The sequence below is a fragment of the Neopsephotus bourkii genome, unplaced genomic scaffold, assembly GCF_033783945.1.
Source record: "Neopsephotus bourkii isolate Nb327-2 ecotype Australia unplaced genomic scaffold, CSIRO-AGI_Nbou_v1 NB_1749, whole genome shotgun sequence".
In the NCBI taxonomy this organism is placed as follows: domain Eukaryota; kingdom Metazoa; phylum Chordata; class Aves; order Psittaciformes; family Psittacidae; genus Neopsephotus; species Neopsephotus bourkii.
Genome location: NW_026902223.1, coordinates 161,636 through 174,482, shown reverse-complemented (window position 1 = coordinate 174,482; position 12,847 = coordinate 161,636). Strand labels below are relative to the sequence as shown.

At 43.0% G+C, this 12,847-nt stretch overlaps 1 protein-coding gene across 2 annotated transcripts; it reads left to right on the top strand.

The window, feature by feature from the left end:
- The first annotated feature begins 213 nt into the window (after positions 1-213).
- On the top strand, positions 214-11,728 carry GPS1 (G protein pathway suppressor 1). 2 transcript variants are annotated; one of them, XM_061376909.1, is made up of 15 exons: positions 214-355; positions 694-828; positions 2,912-3,004; positions 4,928-5,109; positions 6,249-6,413; positions 6,597-6,732; positions 6,898-6,975; positions 7,371-7,431; positions 7,817-7,902; positions 8,381-8,475; positions 9,586-9,691; positions 10,010-10,090; positions 10,219-10,356; positions 10,583-10,717; positions 11,456-11,728. In XM_061376909.1, exons 3-15 carry the CDS (start codon positions 2,927-2,929, stop codon positions 11,528-11,530), a joined length of 1,416 nt encoding a protein of 471 aa, XP_061232893.1. In that variant the 5' UTR covers positions 214-355; positions 694-828; positions 2,912-2,926; the 3' UTR covers positions 11,531-11,728. The 2 variants fall into 2 exon arrangements, with proteins under 2 accessions (XP_061232893.1, XP_061232892.1); XM_061376908.1 differs by lacking the exon at positions 694-828 and having other exon boundaries at positions 215-355.
- Positions 11,729-12,847: the final 1,119 nt, after the last annotated feature.

Below are 12,847 nucleotides of genomic sequence, written 5' to 3'. Positions count from 1 at the left end.
CCCCAGCAGCGCCCGGTCCCAGCCAGGCTGTCGCCGCGGTCGACAGAAAGCAGCGCCCGGGCACTCCGGGCCACTCTGACCGGCGGGGGAGACCGCTCCGGGCGGCGTGGGCCGCCGAGCGCGGCTGGGCCCCACAGCGACGAGAGCGCCGCTCCCACGCCGCCACCCACTTCTCCGGCGGGAGAGGCGAGACGGGCCGCGGCCCCTTTAAGGGCTTCACCTGTCGGACGCGGTTTGGCGGCGCCGCGCGGACCGGAAGTGGAAGCAGAAGCGGAGGGAGAGGCGGGGAGGTCAACCGGAAGTGGTAGCCGCGAGGGGAAGGATGCCGCTGCCCGTCCAGGTCTTTAACTTGCAGGTACGGGACAGCCGCCGGGACCCCCGCGGCCGTTCCCGCGCTCCTCCCGCGCTCCTCCCGCGCGGTACTTGATGGCGCGGCGCGGCCTGGCCCTGCCGCGGCCTCCGGGTGGCGCGGTGCGGCCTTCCCCTTCGACTGCGCGCCCGTGGCTGTCTCGCGGGAAGGGGAGCCGCTCTCGGCCGGCCTAAGCCCTCGTTCGCCCTTCCGCCGGGTCCATTGTGTCGCTTCCGCTGCCTGTCGTAGTGAACACCGCCCAGCCTAGAGTCTGCCGGCGCCCGCGGCGTTCCTCGCCGCTGCAGCGGCCCCCTTGCTTGATTTCCGCGTTGTATGTGCCGTAGGTAGGGCCTGGGTAGTGGCGCAGGGTATACCGAGGTGGCGATGAAGAGGAACTGAGAGTCGGCAGTACAGGGGGAAAGCCGCAGGAGCCCAGAGAGGGTCGGTGTACAGAGCCTGGACCTTCAGTAACAGCACAGGTGATCCCTTTGCGAGTTAACGGTCTCTCTTTCCTTTAGCAGCTAGCAAGTTCTCTGTCAGGGCACAGGGTTGCAGGAAGTCGGGACAGAATGAGGGATAGTTCAGCATCCAGCTCAGCTTCTTCATCAGTGACAGGTCTGGACTGCACCCCCGCAGTAGGTCACGCCTTTTTGTGAGTACAGTGGGAGACTTCAGGGGAGCACCGGAGAATCGGCCTGTATGAGGCCTTGTGAGGAACTTTCCAATCAGTGCCCTGCTGGGCTCAGGATATCTTGGGGAAGGAGCATTATTTTATTGGCTTGAGTAGTTCTTAACTGAACTTTGCATCTTCCAAAATAAAGAGTTAGCTTGAAAATGTCTGAGTTTGCCTGTCCTAGTGGGACTTCCAGCCCACTTGTGGTTTTCCTTATGAGGGAGTTAAGAGAGAAAGGCGGAGTACAGCCTACCAGTGCAGCAGGACACAAATCATTCTGTTCCACCAGCTGGAGTTACTGTTAATTTCTGTAATGCTGATTTTTTCTAAGGAGCCCATATCAGGTTTTTACTATGGTAGGTAAACACAGCCTAAAAAAAGCAACCCTGACACTTAGTGTTTCTGATATAAGAAAAGAGATAAGGTAGATAAAAATGGAAAAAGTAATGGTCTCAATGTATGATGTCTTAAATATTCATATGCATGGTTTTCCTGGGTGGTGATCTGAACAACCTCTCCTTTGCATCCGTCTCCCTTTCCTTCATGCAGAGAATACCAAGCTAGGAAACAGACATTTATATGCTTTACTTTAGATTTTGGGAGGCCCACATCAGTGTTGAGACACGTGTGTATTTGGTACATACCAGTCTGTGAAAGAATAAGCAGGCTGTGGGGGAATACAGGATGGATCAAATTTTAGAGCTAGGGAATCTGGAGCTGCCCTATTTCTCCTCACACACACCCCACCCCAACCCCCAAATCCCTCTAATAATTTATTTCTTAACAGACAACAAAATCGATTAAACCATGGAAATAATTTGGTGTTGGTGGGGACAAAGTGTTTTTGTCTTTTCTAAGGCCCACTTGTACAATTTGCTTCAAATCAGGTGTTGCTTATGGCAATATCTGCATGTATTCAGCATATTATAAGAAGACATTCAACTTGTTTTTCCTGAGTTAAAATCAGGAAAATAATGTGTGGGGTGAATGTTCAGCACACTTTTGACTAGGAGAAGGAAAAGAATTTCATGCTGGCATTTGTTTGTGGGATTGTATAGTAAATTGGTCTTTGTACTGGTTTAACCCCAGCCAGTATTCCCAGGCGATTTCCCATCCAAGTGCTAACCAGGTTACTTCTTAAATGGGAAGACCTGCAGGCATTGTCTTGATGTAGCTGTACTGATGTCACTGAACTTGTTCAAAGCAGTGCAAGATATACTGGGAGAAAAAAATTGTGCTGTTCTGCAAAAGACAGTCTGCGTGACCAGTTGGACTCAGATGGTGGGATAGTTCAACTGATAATAAGTTTTTCCCCAGTATTTGTTGAGACCTCTGGAATTATCATTCTGCATTCTGTTCTTTACATTTTTTTAATATCCTTAAAAGTGTAACAGTTGTCATTTTTTTTTCTCTCCCTCCCCCCCCCCCCCCCGAAAAATACCCAACAACTACTTTTAAGCATCGAGCAAGACACCTTTGAAAGGTTCTTGTGATTTTGGGGGTATTTCTGGAGCTTGAACTGAATGTTAATGCCTGCACTTTTTCAAGGAAGAGAAATGCAACATCATATGGCATTTAGTGTGCATGCCTGAGATACTTTGTAGAACCAGATTTATTGACCCCTTCACTGTCTTGCCGAATAATCTAACAAACAAAATAAGATGTTCTGGCGGAATGCTGAGCCTTAGTGCTGCTTGTTTGAGACAAAGCATGGTGCTGAGTAGTGGTATTGCTATGGTAAAATCCTAAACATGTCCAAAGACTGAGGAGTGTTTTTTCATTTAAAAAATGAATGTGTATTTAAGCAGGTTCTTAATAGATTGAATCACATAGGGTTTTTTTGTGCCCAAATGTAATAAACTACTTTTCACCTCCTTTTTCAACTCTAGGGTGCAGTAGAGCCCATGCAGATTGACGTAGATCCACAAGAAGATCAGCAAAATGCACCTGATATCAACTATGTGGTGGAGAACCCCACTCTGGTATGTGCTGGTTGAGGGCTAGTGGATTACATTTCTTGCGCATGGACTCCTCCCTTGAGGTTTTGGAAAAACCCTCATTTTACTCTTTATAAAATTGTTATGTAGAGATTAATAGATTCTCTTCAAAGCAAGGTGGGTAAGATAGCCATGATCTCTTCTGCAGTTCTTAGTCACATACTGACCTTTACCGAACTTTCTGAGATGAAGGAGTCACTGCTTTGTGGCTTCCTGCTTGCTGCCTGTTTGAGACAGTTTCCATTCTGAGATAGTTTAGTCCATCTCTGATTACTTAGAGATGTGTAATTCCTGTATTTTGAGGCTTGGTCTTTGAGGAGCAAGGCTCAGGTGCTTTAAGTGTATAAATCAGGATTGAATTATTTCATTGTTTGATCCTCTGGAGACTGACTAAAGCCCACAGAACTATAGAGTTATAAAAGGCTGTATTTGCTCATATCAGTTTCTTCAATTTTTAGTTGATTGTTTGATACTTTGAGCAATTTTTATGTTTTAGCTCTGTAACAGTGAGAGATGGTTGTTGCAGAAGAGAACAAAAATGTTGACTGGAAAAAGTTAAAGCAACATTAAAATTGCAAAATAAAGCATTTAGTTAGGAAGCTTTGGATCTCACATAACTTCTGGAGCTTTAAATGTTTCCTCTTGTCCCTGTGCATTATTAGCAATTGTCACATGGTTACTCGCTGTGTACTGCACAACTCTCTTTCTTAGTGTTTTTTTGTTTGATTTGTTAGTTTGGTCTTTGTTGTTTGGTTTGGTTTTTAGCATATGACCTGATACCTTGTTTGATTTCATTGCATTTCAATTCTGTTCTGAAGCTAGAGTGATGAAGCAATTATGTTGTGACCTTTGTCTTTGCTATTGCTATAGATCTAGTGTGCCACAAAACTTAGCAATTTTCTTTTCACTGTAACTGATGTGAAGGACCATAAATACCCTTTGACATTCAAAGAGCTGAAGAGTAAAGTGAAATTACTTGGGGATTTCAGGAATATTGCACGCCATCAGGCGTGAAATTGTGGAAGAAAGAATGCTTGTGTCATATGTTTGAAGTTATGAGGCAAATAAAGCAGGAAATTTTCAAATTTTCAGTGCACACGGTGGTGTTTAAATCTCAGAGCAAGGTCATTCATGTTAGAAAATGTTACTGTGACATCTGTAATGGTACCTTAATTTAGACATGCAGGGGTGAGGGGGTCAGACATGACACAGGATGTGTATTAGATGTGGGCAGGTAACCTGCATTGGGTGTTTCCTACTGCCTGAATGCTTGACTTCACCCTGAACACTGCTATAGTTGCTCGCATGTGGACTTCTGCCTTCAGGCAATCTCCCTGCCATGCTGTATCATATCTTTACTAGTCATTTTGTGCTTCCCTTCTCCCTTCCACCCCAAGGCTTAAAATCTCTTAAGTGTTCAGAATTTAAAACTCAAATCCTTCCTCAAGAGTAAAAGATCCTATTTGTTCAGAGGAGATATTTTAAGAAATTAGTGGGAAAAAAAGAATGCAAACTGTAATATGGAAACTATTTTTAATTATTTTTCAAGGAAGAACTACATTTGGAATGGTTGTGTGGTTTAGGGAACTTCAGCTCAAATGATGGTAACTTGATAAAGTTATTAGGAGGTGATTCAGCTGATGCTTACAATTCTTGAGCTGACGCCTTATGGACAGCATCACACCTGAAATAAAGAAAGGGACATTGTGATGTACTGCATGTTTCTGAGGAAATTACTAACCTTTGAAGAAAACAGAAATGGAATAAGCTTACCTGATATTTCATTTGTCTGAGTCGTGTTGCCTTCCATAGAGGGGTCAGGGCTGCAGGCAAACCTGTGCAGGTCACAGAGTAGTAGCCTGATTTTGTGTTGCATCTTCACTTTTTAAGAGCAGGTCTTGTTTGCAGGATTTGGAGCAGTATGCCTCGAGCTACAGTGGGCTGATGCGAATCGAGCGACTGCAGTTCATTGCTGATCACTGCCCCCAGCTGCGGGTGGAAGCTCTCAAGATGGCTCTGTCATTTGTCCAGAGAACTTTCAATGTTGATGTGTACGAAGAAATACACAGAAAGTTGTCTGAGGCCACCAGGTACTAAAAGGTCATGGGAACCTGGGGAGCTTTTTTTATTTAAGACCAGTGTGCCACAGTTTGGGACTTTGCATGTAATAATAGCGTGTTCCTTGTGCAAATTGTCTTTACCCTTAGAATTTGATAGCAGTGAAATATCTGTGTTCAGGCCTAAGGTCTCATGCTTTTTAAAAAGATTAACACTAAAGACATAATCTCATTCTGAAGTCTTAGTATTTTAAAAGGCTGCAGGTAGATATTGAGGAGAGTTTAGTCCTTGCAACTGCTTCAAATATTAATTAGCACAGTTGTCTTTTCTTAGTAGATTCTGGAGATGAAGCCTCTTATAGATTCTCTGGTTTTCAGAAATTAAAACCATGTCTGTTTTTCTTCTTTTGGTTGTCCCTCTCCCCCAGCAAGTTTGCTGGTTGAGGGTAGCCTTTGATACATCACTTGGCCATCCACACTCCGTCTTTGCATTATTTTTGTTCCTATGCATATTGATTTCTATTCTGTTTTGCCCTGGGAGTCTTTACCATGGATGTGTGACAGTATGTTCCTTGCAGTCTGTAAAAAGGACTGTTGGCAAAAACACCCAGAGAACCCCACCCAAAAAACTCAGAATGTTTAAAATACTGGCATGTGAGTTCAGTGCCAGTATTGTTGATCTGAGCTGGGTGGGAAAAGAAGTTGGATAGTATCTGTACAGTGTAGGTTTGCTACCGAGCCATTGCAGTATCACTGGGGAGAGAGCTCAGAAACACTTGCACCCTGTGTCCCACATAGAGATGTTTGATTGGATTCAGTGACTCTTTAGAGTCATTAAATATTTCCATTGCAGCTCTGTTACTAACTTGCTTTCAGTTGTTTTATAGAGCAGGTAGTTTCTGAAAAATTAGCGATGACTTGCTTGCCAATAAAATATCTGCAAAAGATCAGTAGGATAACTTTGAGAAGAATTTGTAAACATCTGTGGTGCTTGCATGATCGATGTTACTGTTTTCACTGCAGATCTTGGCATCCTCCCCCTGCCCCTTTGTTTTCTCTTTGGTCTGGTTTATGTGTGGAGAGCTGTTTGTTAGGATAGCAGGGCCACTTAGCAGACCTCTGTTTTGAAAAGTTTGCAACATAATAGCCCCACTCGAACTCTTTCCTTTCAGAGAACTGCAGAATACACCCGATGCTGTCCCTGATAGTGGAATTGAACCCCCTCCTCTTGACTCAGCTTGGGTTGAAGCTACACGCAAAAAGGCTCTTCTTAAACTGGAGAAACTCGACACAGATCTGAAAAATTACAAAGGGAACTCCATCAAGGAGAGTATCAGGTGAGATGCAGAAGGCTCTGCTGGAGCAATTGGAAGAGCATTTTGCTCCTCCAGGCACCTAACACAGGATGTCAGCTGCATTCAGTGCCTTAGGTCAGTGTGTTGAGTTACTTGTTTGGAACAAACTGACTGTGTCCCTTTCTGAGCACACAGTTCATTGGTGTTTTAATTCCTGTGCTCCAGGAGAGGCCATGATGACTTAGGGGATCATTACCTTGACTGTGGGGACCTCAGCAACGCTCTCAAGTGTTACTCACGAGCCCGTGATTACTGCACCAGTGCTAAACATGTTATCAACATGTGCCTCAATGTCATCAAGGTAGGAGGGTTTGCAGGAAGTGGTACTTGGTGTCTTTCTGATACCTGCTGTGAAGTCCACCTATACTTTGCTGTGGTTACACTTCTCATGTCTGTAATGATACTGCCTATCTAAAGTAACACCATTTATCCATGCCTGTTCTGCACTGTTTCTGGCTCTCTACAGGTCAGTGTCTACCTCCAGAATTGGTCTCATGTTCTGAGCTATGTAAGCAAGGCTGAGTCTACACCAGAAATTGCAGAAGTAAGGTCCTGCTTTTTAACTTGCATGAGTATTCCCTTTGTTTTCTGTCTACAAAATTTGTAAAACTATTCATTCCTTTCCCCTTTCATTACTTGCTCTCTAAAGACTCCTTTCATTTTACAGCGTATTCGTTCTCTAATTCAGTCTCCTTAGCTGCTGTACTATTTCTTTTCTGTTGTTGCTTTTCTCCCATGACTTGTTTGTAGGAAATCTGACTCCTGGTAAAACCAGACTTCCTATCCTTATTCTTGTTATATTTCCCAAGACAAGTAAGATGAACTTATCTTGCTGTTGAGATTTGCAAGTTAATTATTAGGATGAATTATCTCAAGGACAGTTGTGATTGAAATGGTTTTCATACTGTTTGCTCACTACGGCTTTTTCTTAACTTTTAGCAAAGAGGAGAAAGAGACAGCCAGACACAAGCAATTCTCACCAAACTGAAATGTGCAGCAGGTGAGTGAATCCTTCAGCTTCCTGTATTGTCTCCCCATCATTCTGCCTGTTAGCTGTCCACAGGGTTCTTTGATGGCAGTATACACTTGGTTTATTTTTTCTCTCAGATTTGTCAGACTTTATTTTCTCACCAGAAATGCAAAATTTGACAGAGCTGATGAGATGTAACTGCTGACTTGTTTTTGCTATTTCTTTCTTCTCCCTAAATTTCTTCAGAGAGGATGCCAGTGTGAGTCAGCGTAGTTCAAAGGACACTAGGTACTGCCTGAGAGTCTCATTTCAGTATTGAAGGCACTAGCAACCATGCCAGGGGCCTGTTGGACTCTCCAGATTTTGCAGTTTCTCATTAATATCCTGTCATAAACTAACTTTTCTTGGTTCCTAGGCTTGGCTGAACTAGCTGCTCGGAAGTACAAACAGGCAGCAAAGTGCTTCTTATTGGCATCATTTGATCACTGTGATTTCCCTGAGGTGAGGAGCAAGAGGGAGGTGTGTGCATGTCTTGAAGGGGTTGTAATTCATCTAAGTATTAGGCTTTAAAATTCAGATGTTGTAGTTATACTCACAGCACTCCTGTATAGTTTGGTGCTGTGAATTGTGTTGGTTTTTTGGGCTTTCAGTTTTGAGTTTCATTTTTCTTTTTTAGTCTCAGTTCTTGGGTTCTCCACCTGTAGGAACTGCCTGTGAGATCTGTGTATCTCACATCTCAGACCTGTGTATTCGTAGCTCAGTCTGTCTGTTGGAATTGGCTTCTGCTCTCCTAACAGTGGACAGTCACTCAGGCTCTGGGTGAATGCCTGAGAGCATGCTGAGTGGTTCCACTGCATTTGACAGGGCCTAATCTTGTCACTATGTGAAGGGGAGGACTGGGGTAGAATACTTAACTCCATCCTTCTGCCATTTTAGTAGTCAGGTGACAGCTTCCTGTCTCTCCCTGCCCTCTTTTCAGCTGTTGTCTCCCAGCAATGTGGCTGTGTATGGTGGTCTCTGTGCCCTTGCTACCTTTGACCGTCAGGAACTGCAACGAAATGTTATCTCCAGCAGGTAAGTGATGCCTTGAGAGGAGTTTGTATGTCCTGGACGTCTTTTGGGACATGGGAGTTGAGAGTGGATTCTGTCAGGAGTAATAGCTTTCTTATATAGGAGAAAAAGAATCACAGAGCCCCGGTTTGGCTGTAACATTAAGTGACATTTCACTATCTAAACCACAGTGGTTAATTTTCATATTACAATGGCAGTTTCCAGCCCAGGTCAAATCCAGCATATGCATAGCCCAGTCTTCTCTCTCCATCACTGGTGCATATCGGATATTAATTCAGAGGTGTAGAACCCTACAGAGGCAGCTGTAAGATAATTTGCTATCATGTTATCGTGTGTTCTGGTGTACATTAGTTGTATTAATACAATTTAATAATTCTTAATGCAACTTGTGGCATAATCTAACTGTGATGTATATGAGGTTAAGAGAATTACAGCTGTGGGAAGAAAATGGGTATTTGTATGTCATAGACTGAATTGCAATGATACTGAATTCCTGTCAGCCAAGTGAATGGAAGCAATAATTTTAAACTGATGTGAGAAAAGGGTTGTTATACTGCTATTTTATTGGCTGATTCATAGGTTGAGATCCCAGGGTTTGAAAATCTGTGATGGAGAATTGGGAGAGCACTGAGAAAGAGCGTGCATCCCAAAGATTTCCCACACTTAGGTTATTTTCCTAAGACAGTTGCATGCTCAACCTGCCTGAGCCATGCTGTCCTTGGTGAAGGCTGTGCTTTGAAAGGGAACAAAAAACCTGTCCAGTGCAGACCACAGTGCATGCACAAACATGGCCTTATTTTTTCTGGTGGTGTGTCCTCATTTTGACCTATTCCCACTAATATTTTTTTGTTTTGTGTTGACAAACACTTCTACTGCTTGGTTTGTCAAAAGTCTCTTGCCTTCCTTCACCATAGCTCTGATACTGCGCTGCATTTCTTTGTGTTCCAGGCTCCCAGCCCTGTTGAAAATGGTTTGTGTGGTCTGTTAGAGTGTAAAATCTTGGCATTTTCAAATCTTAGTGAGCGTTTGTAACCTTGCAACTGGGAGTGATGGGGTTGTGGGGTATTTAAGTGGTGGGTTCCAATGTCTTACCACTGTTATCTTTACCTGTAGCTCCTTCAAATTGTTTTTGGAGCTGGAGCCACAGGTTCGTGACATCATCTTCAAGTTTTATGAATCTAAATATGCTTCATGCCTGAAGATGCTGGATGAGATGAAGGTGAGTTGCAGGGTAAGAGTGCAGAACCAAACCCTTCGCCTGCCTTCAGTGAGAAGCAGAGACTGTTAAGAGTAGCTACTAAGAGTGTTCATCTCTTCTGTGTCTTCTGTCTCGTGATAAGGCAAACAGAAATTGGGAGTAGTTTAGCAAGTTTTTTAAAATAGATTGCTATATTTATTCCTTCTTGTTTTATGGTATTGTCTTGCTGTAGTGTAATACCCTTAATATATAGTTATATTCACATATTTGTTTCAGAACATAAGAATAACATTTGGATGTCTATTTTTCTTTTGTTTGTGTTCGTGTTTGTTTGCACAGGACAACCTGCTGCTGGACATGTACCTTGCACCTCATGTCAGGACACTTTATACCCAGATTCGAAATCGTGCCCTTATTCAGGTAATTGTTCCTGTAATCCTCAGAGTTGGATGAACAGTAAGAAAGGCCATATCTTTGTAATTGCTTTTCCCATGGCTTTCCAGAGGGCAGGGAGTACAGTTGGCAACCGAGTATTTTCTTCTTCCTAGTACTTCAGCCCCTATGTGTCAGCAGATATGCACAAGATGGCCACTGCTTTTAATACTACAGTGGCTGCTCTGGAAGATGAACTTACACAGCTGATCCTGGAGGGACTGATCAATGCCAGAATAGACTCACACAGTAAGGTGAGTGCATCAGAGTCACTGAACAGCTGTACTAAGATTAGAATCTCTCCATTCTGGAACACCTTGAAGTTGAATTCACCTGTTGTGACGGGTATGTTCAGTAGTGCAGAGCTGTGTGTGAACTCAGAGTCCATGATACCTTAGGTTTGTTCCCTTGTGCAGAAAGGACTTCCTGGTGTGGAACCCTGTCATAGCTCTTGTGTACAGTTCTCTGTATTGGTTACAGATTCTTTACGCTCGAGATGTAGATCAGCGTAGCACAACTTTTGAGAAGTCTTTACTAATGGGCAAAGAGTTTCAGCGCCGTGCCAAAGCCATGATCCTGCGTGCTGCGGTCTTGCGCAACCAAATACATGTGAAGGTATGGGCGTGTTAAATGTGGATTTTCAGACAATGTAAAGATGTTACGTTTTTTCCTTTTTTTTAACCAAAACTGTCAAAATTGGTGAATTCAAGATCCTGGGGGGGAAATGGATTTTTCGTGCTTATGATTGGACAGATTCTCACAGTAGTAAATATAAATACGTAAGGAACAGATGTTTCTGGCCAACACATTCACCTGCTTATACAATGCAGAATGTCCTTTGAAGTTTACATGCTTGGGTTGATTCTAACTTATTCATTCTACATATCTTTTATCAAAACAAATATTGGTTTAAGTATTTTTTTTGGCAGAGGAAGTAAAAAAATTCATATTGCTTGCAGTATTCCTTCCAGGATGCAGTTCCAAAAGAACGCCCTCAGGGAAGATAGGCCGTCTGCCACAGAACATGTAAAATTCTATAGTATATTAATCTCTATGATGACTAAATGGCAGATAGGATTCAACTTCTAGGGCCAACAGCAACTTGTACATAGTAAATAAGAGTGGCTTAAAAGTTCTAATTTGACTTTTTTAGGAACAGTTGTTGTGAACTGTAACTGTAGAAGTTGTAAAGACAAAGTTTTTGAAAACCATCGTTGTTTATGAGTTGGGGGTGTGCTCTCCCACTGCTGTTACTCCTGCTGTTCTTCACCTATGCTTCATTTGGTCTCTCAGGAAGCACCCTGCAGGGTATTTACACATCACTAATGAGGGTGTGTTTTGGTCTTGTTGCAGTCTCCTCCGAGAGAAGGTAGCCAAGGGGAACTTACTCCAGCAAACAGCCAGTCCAGGATGAGCACCAACATGTGAAAAACTTCATGTACTACCAAAAGAAATGGTCCCTCCAGAACTGTTCCCATTGTCTCACCCACTAACTGCTGAGCTTCACAAGCTGTCCCTGTCTCCCTCACTTCTTGCTCAGATTGAGAGGGTCAGGGCTGATGGTGGATAATAATGAATATTCCTATAACTTCAGTTCTCTTTGAAAAGAAATTCTTTCTAAAAACAGCATCCCTGCAATGGGTCATCATTTCCGTTTTGGTAGAACATCTTCCTCCATTTTCCTTCTCCACCACTCCATAAAGAGCTGTCAGGTTATTTACACAGATGATGATTTAAGAGTTTTTCAGCTGCTATTAGTTTTCATGTTTCAAAGCTGCAAAAATAGTGTTAAGTTGAATGGACATGTGTGATGAATTTCACTAGCCTGGAAGTTTTGCCTTGATTTTTAGCAGTGCTGAGCTTTCAGTTTATTCCAGATAAACTTCCACTGCTTGCAGTTATGGAGGTAGAGTTCTGGTGGGAGAGGAGACTTCCTCTGAGAAACTCTTAATGACTTTTTCACCTACACTAGAAAACATGGCACCGCTTCCATGCATTCAGTCACAGGCCTTTATTTTAGGGTATTATGTTTACCTGGATACAGGTTTTTTTTTCTCTTTGGACTCTGTTTTCAAAGACCTGTTTGATAATGTTTTTCCCACTTGTGTGTGACCTGGCTTTGGGGTCTAGTGTTATCATAGCAGTAAATTTCTTCCTTCATGCAAATACTGCTGCTTGTCCAGTCTTACAGCCATAGTGTGTGATGGTTTCCTAATGTGCAACACTTGCTTCTGGTAGCATGGATAAATGCCGTAAAATACCATTCAAGTCTTGGGGAAGAGCTGAAAACAGTCAATTTAGGTGCCTGCTCTCCAGGTGCATTTATTCTGCTTTTCCTTTTATAAAGGGATTAAAGGTGGCAGCCCAGGTGTGTGTGTTCTGTGTTAACAAAAGGAGATATGCACTGAATTTTCTGAAGTCACTGCAGCTTTGCATTCAGCTGATCCATAAGGCAAGCTAAGAATTTTGATCTAGCCCTGACTGGTCTGGCAACTGCCTCAGCTGACTCCAGATGTTCCTGTTACTGTCTTCATGCTTTTCCTCTTTTTCTTTTTTTTTTTTTTTTTTTTTTTTAATGGGTTGTTCTATCTCGTGCATTAAAGAGCAGGATTAAAAAGCTTGTGAGTATTTGGAGTTCTGTTTTAAAGTTGGGGTTTGGTCTCAAGCCATTGATTTTTTGCTAAGCTTGATGATGTTTTGTAGGCTATTGTATTGTCATTTCCGATCTGATTTGAGATGTAGTTT

What these genes read in the sequence shown, in the direction of transcription:
- GPS1 (XM_061376908.1), top strand. Translation starts at nt 323, where the DNA reads ATGCCGCTGCCCGTCCAGGTCTTTAACTTGCAG. An exon ending in CAAACTGAAATGTGCAGCAG is followed by an intron (nt 7,432 to 7,816) that starts GTGAGTGAATCC and finishes CTTGGTTCCTAG; the next exon opens with GCTTGGCTGAACTAGCTGCT. An exon ending in GAAATCGTGCCCTTATTCAG is followed by an intron (nt 10,091 to 10,218) that starts GTAATTGTTCCT and finishes TCTTCTTCCTAG; the next exon opens with TACTTCAGCCCCTATGTGTC.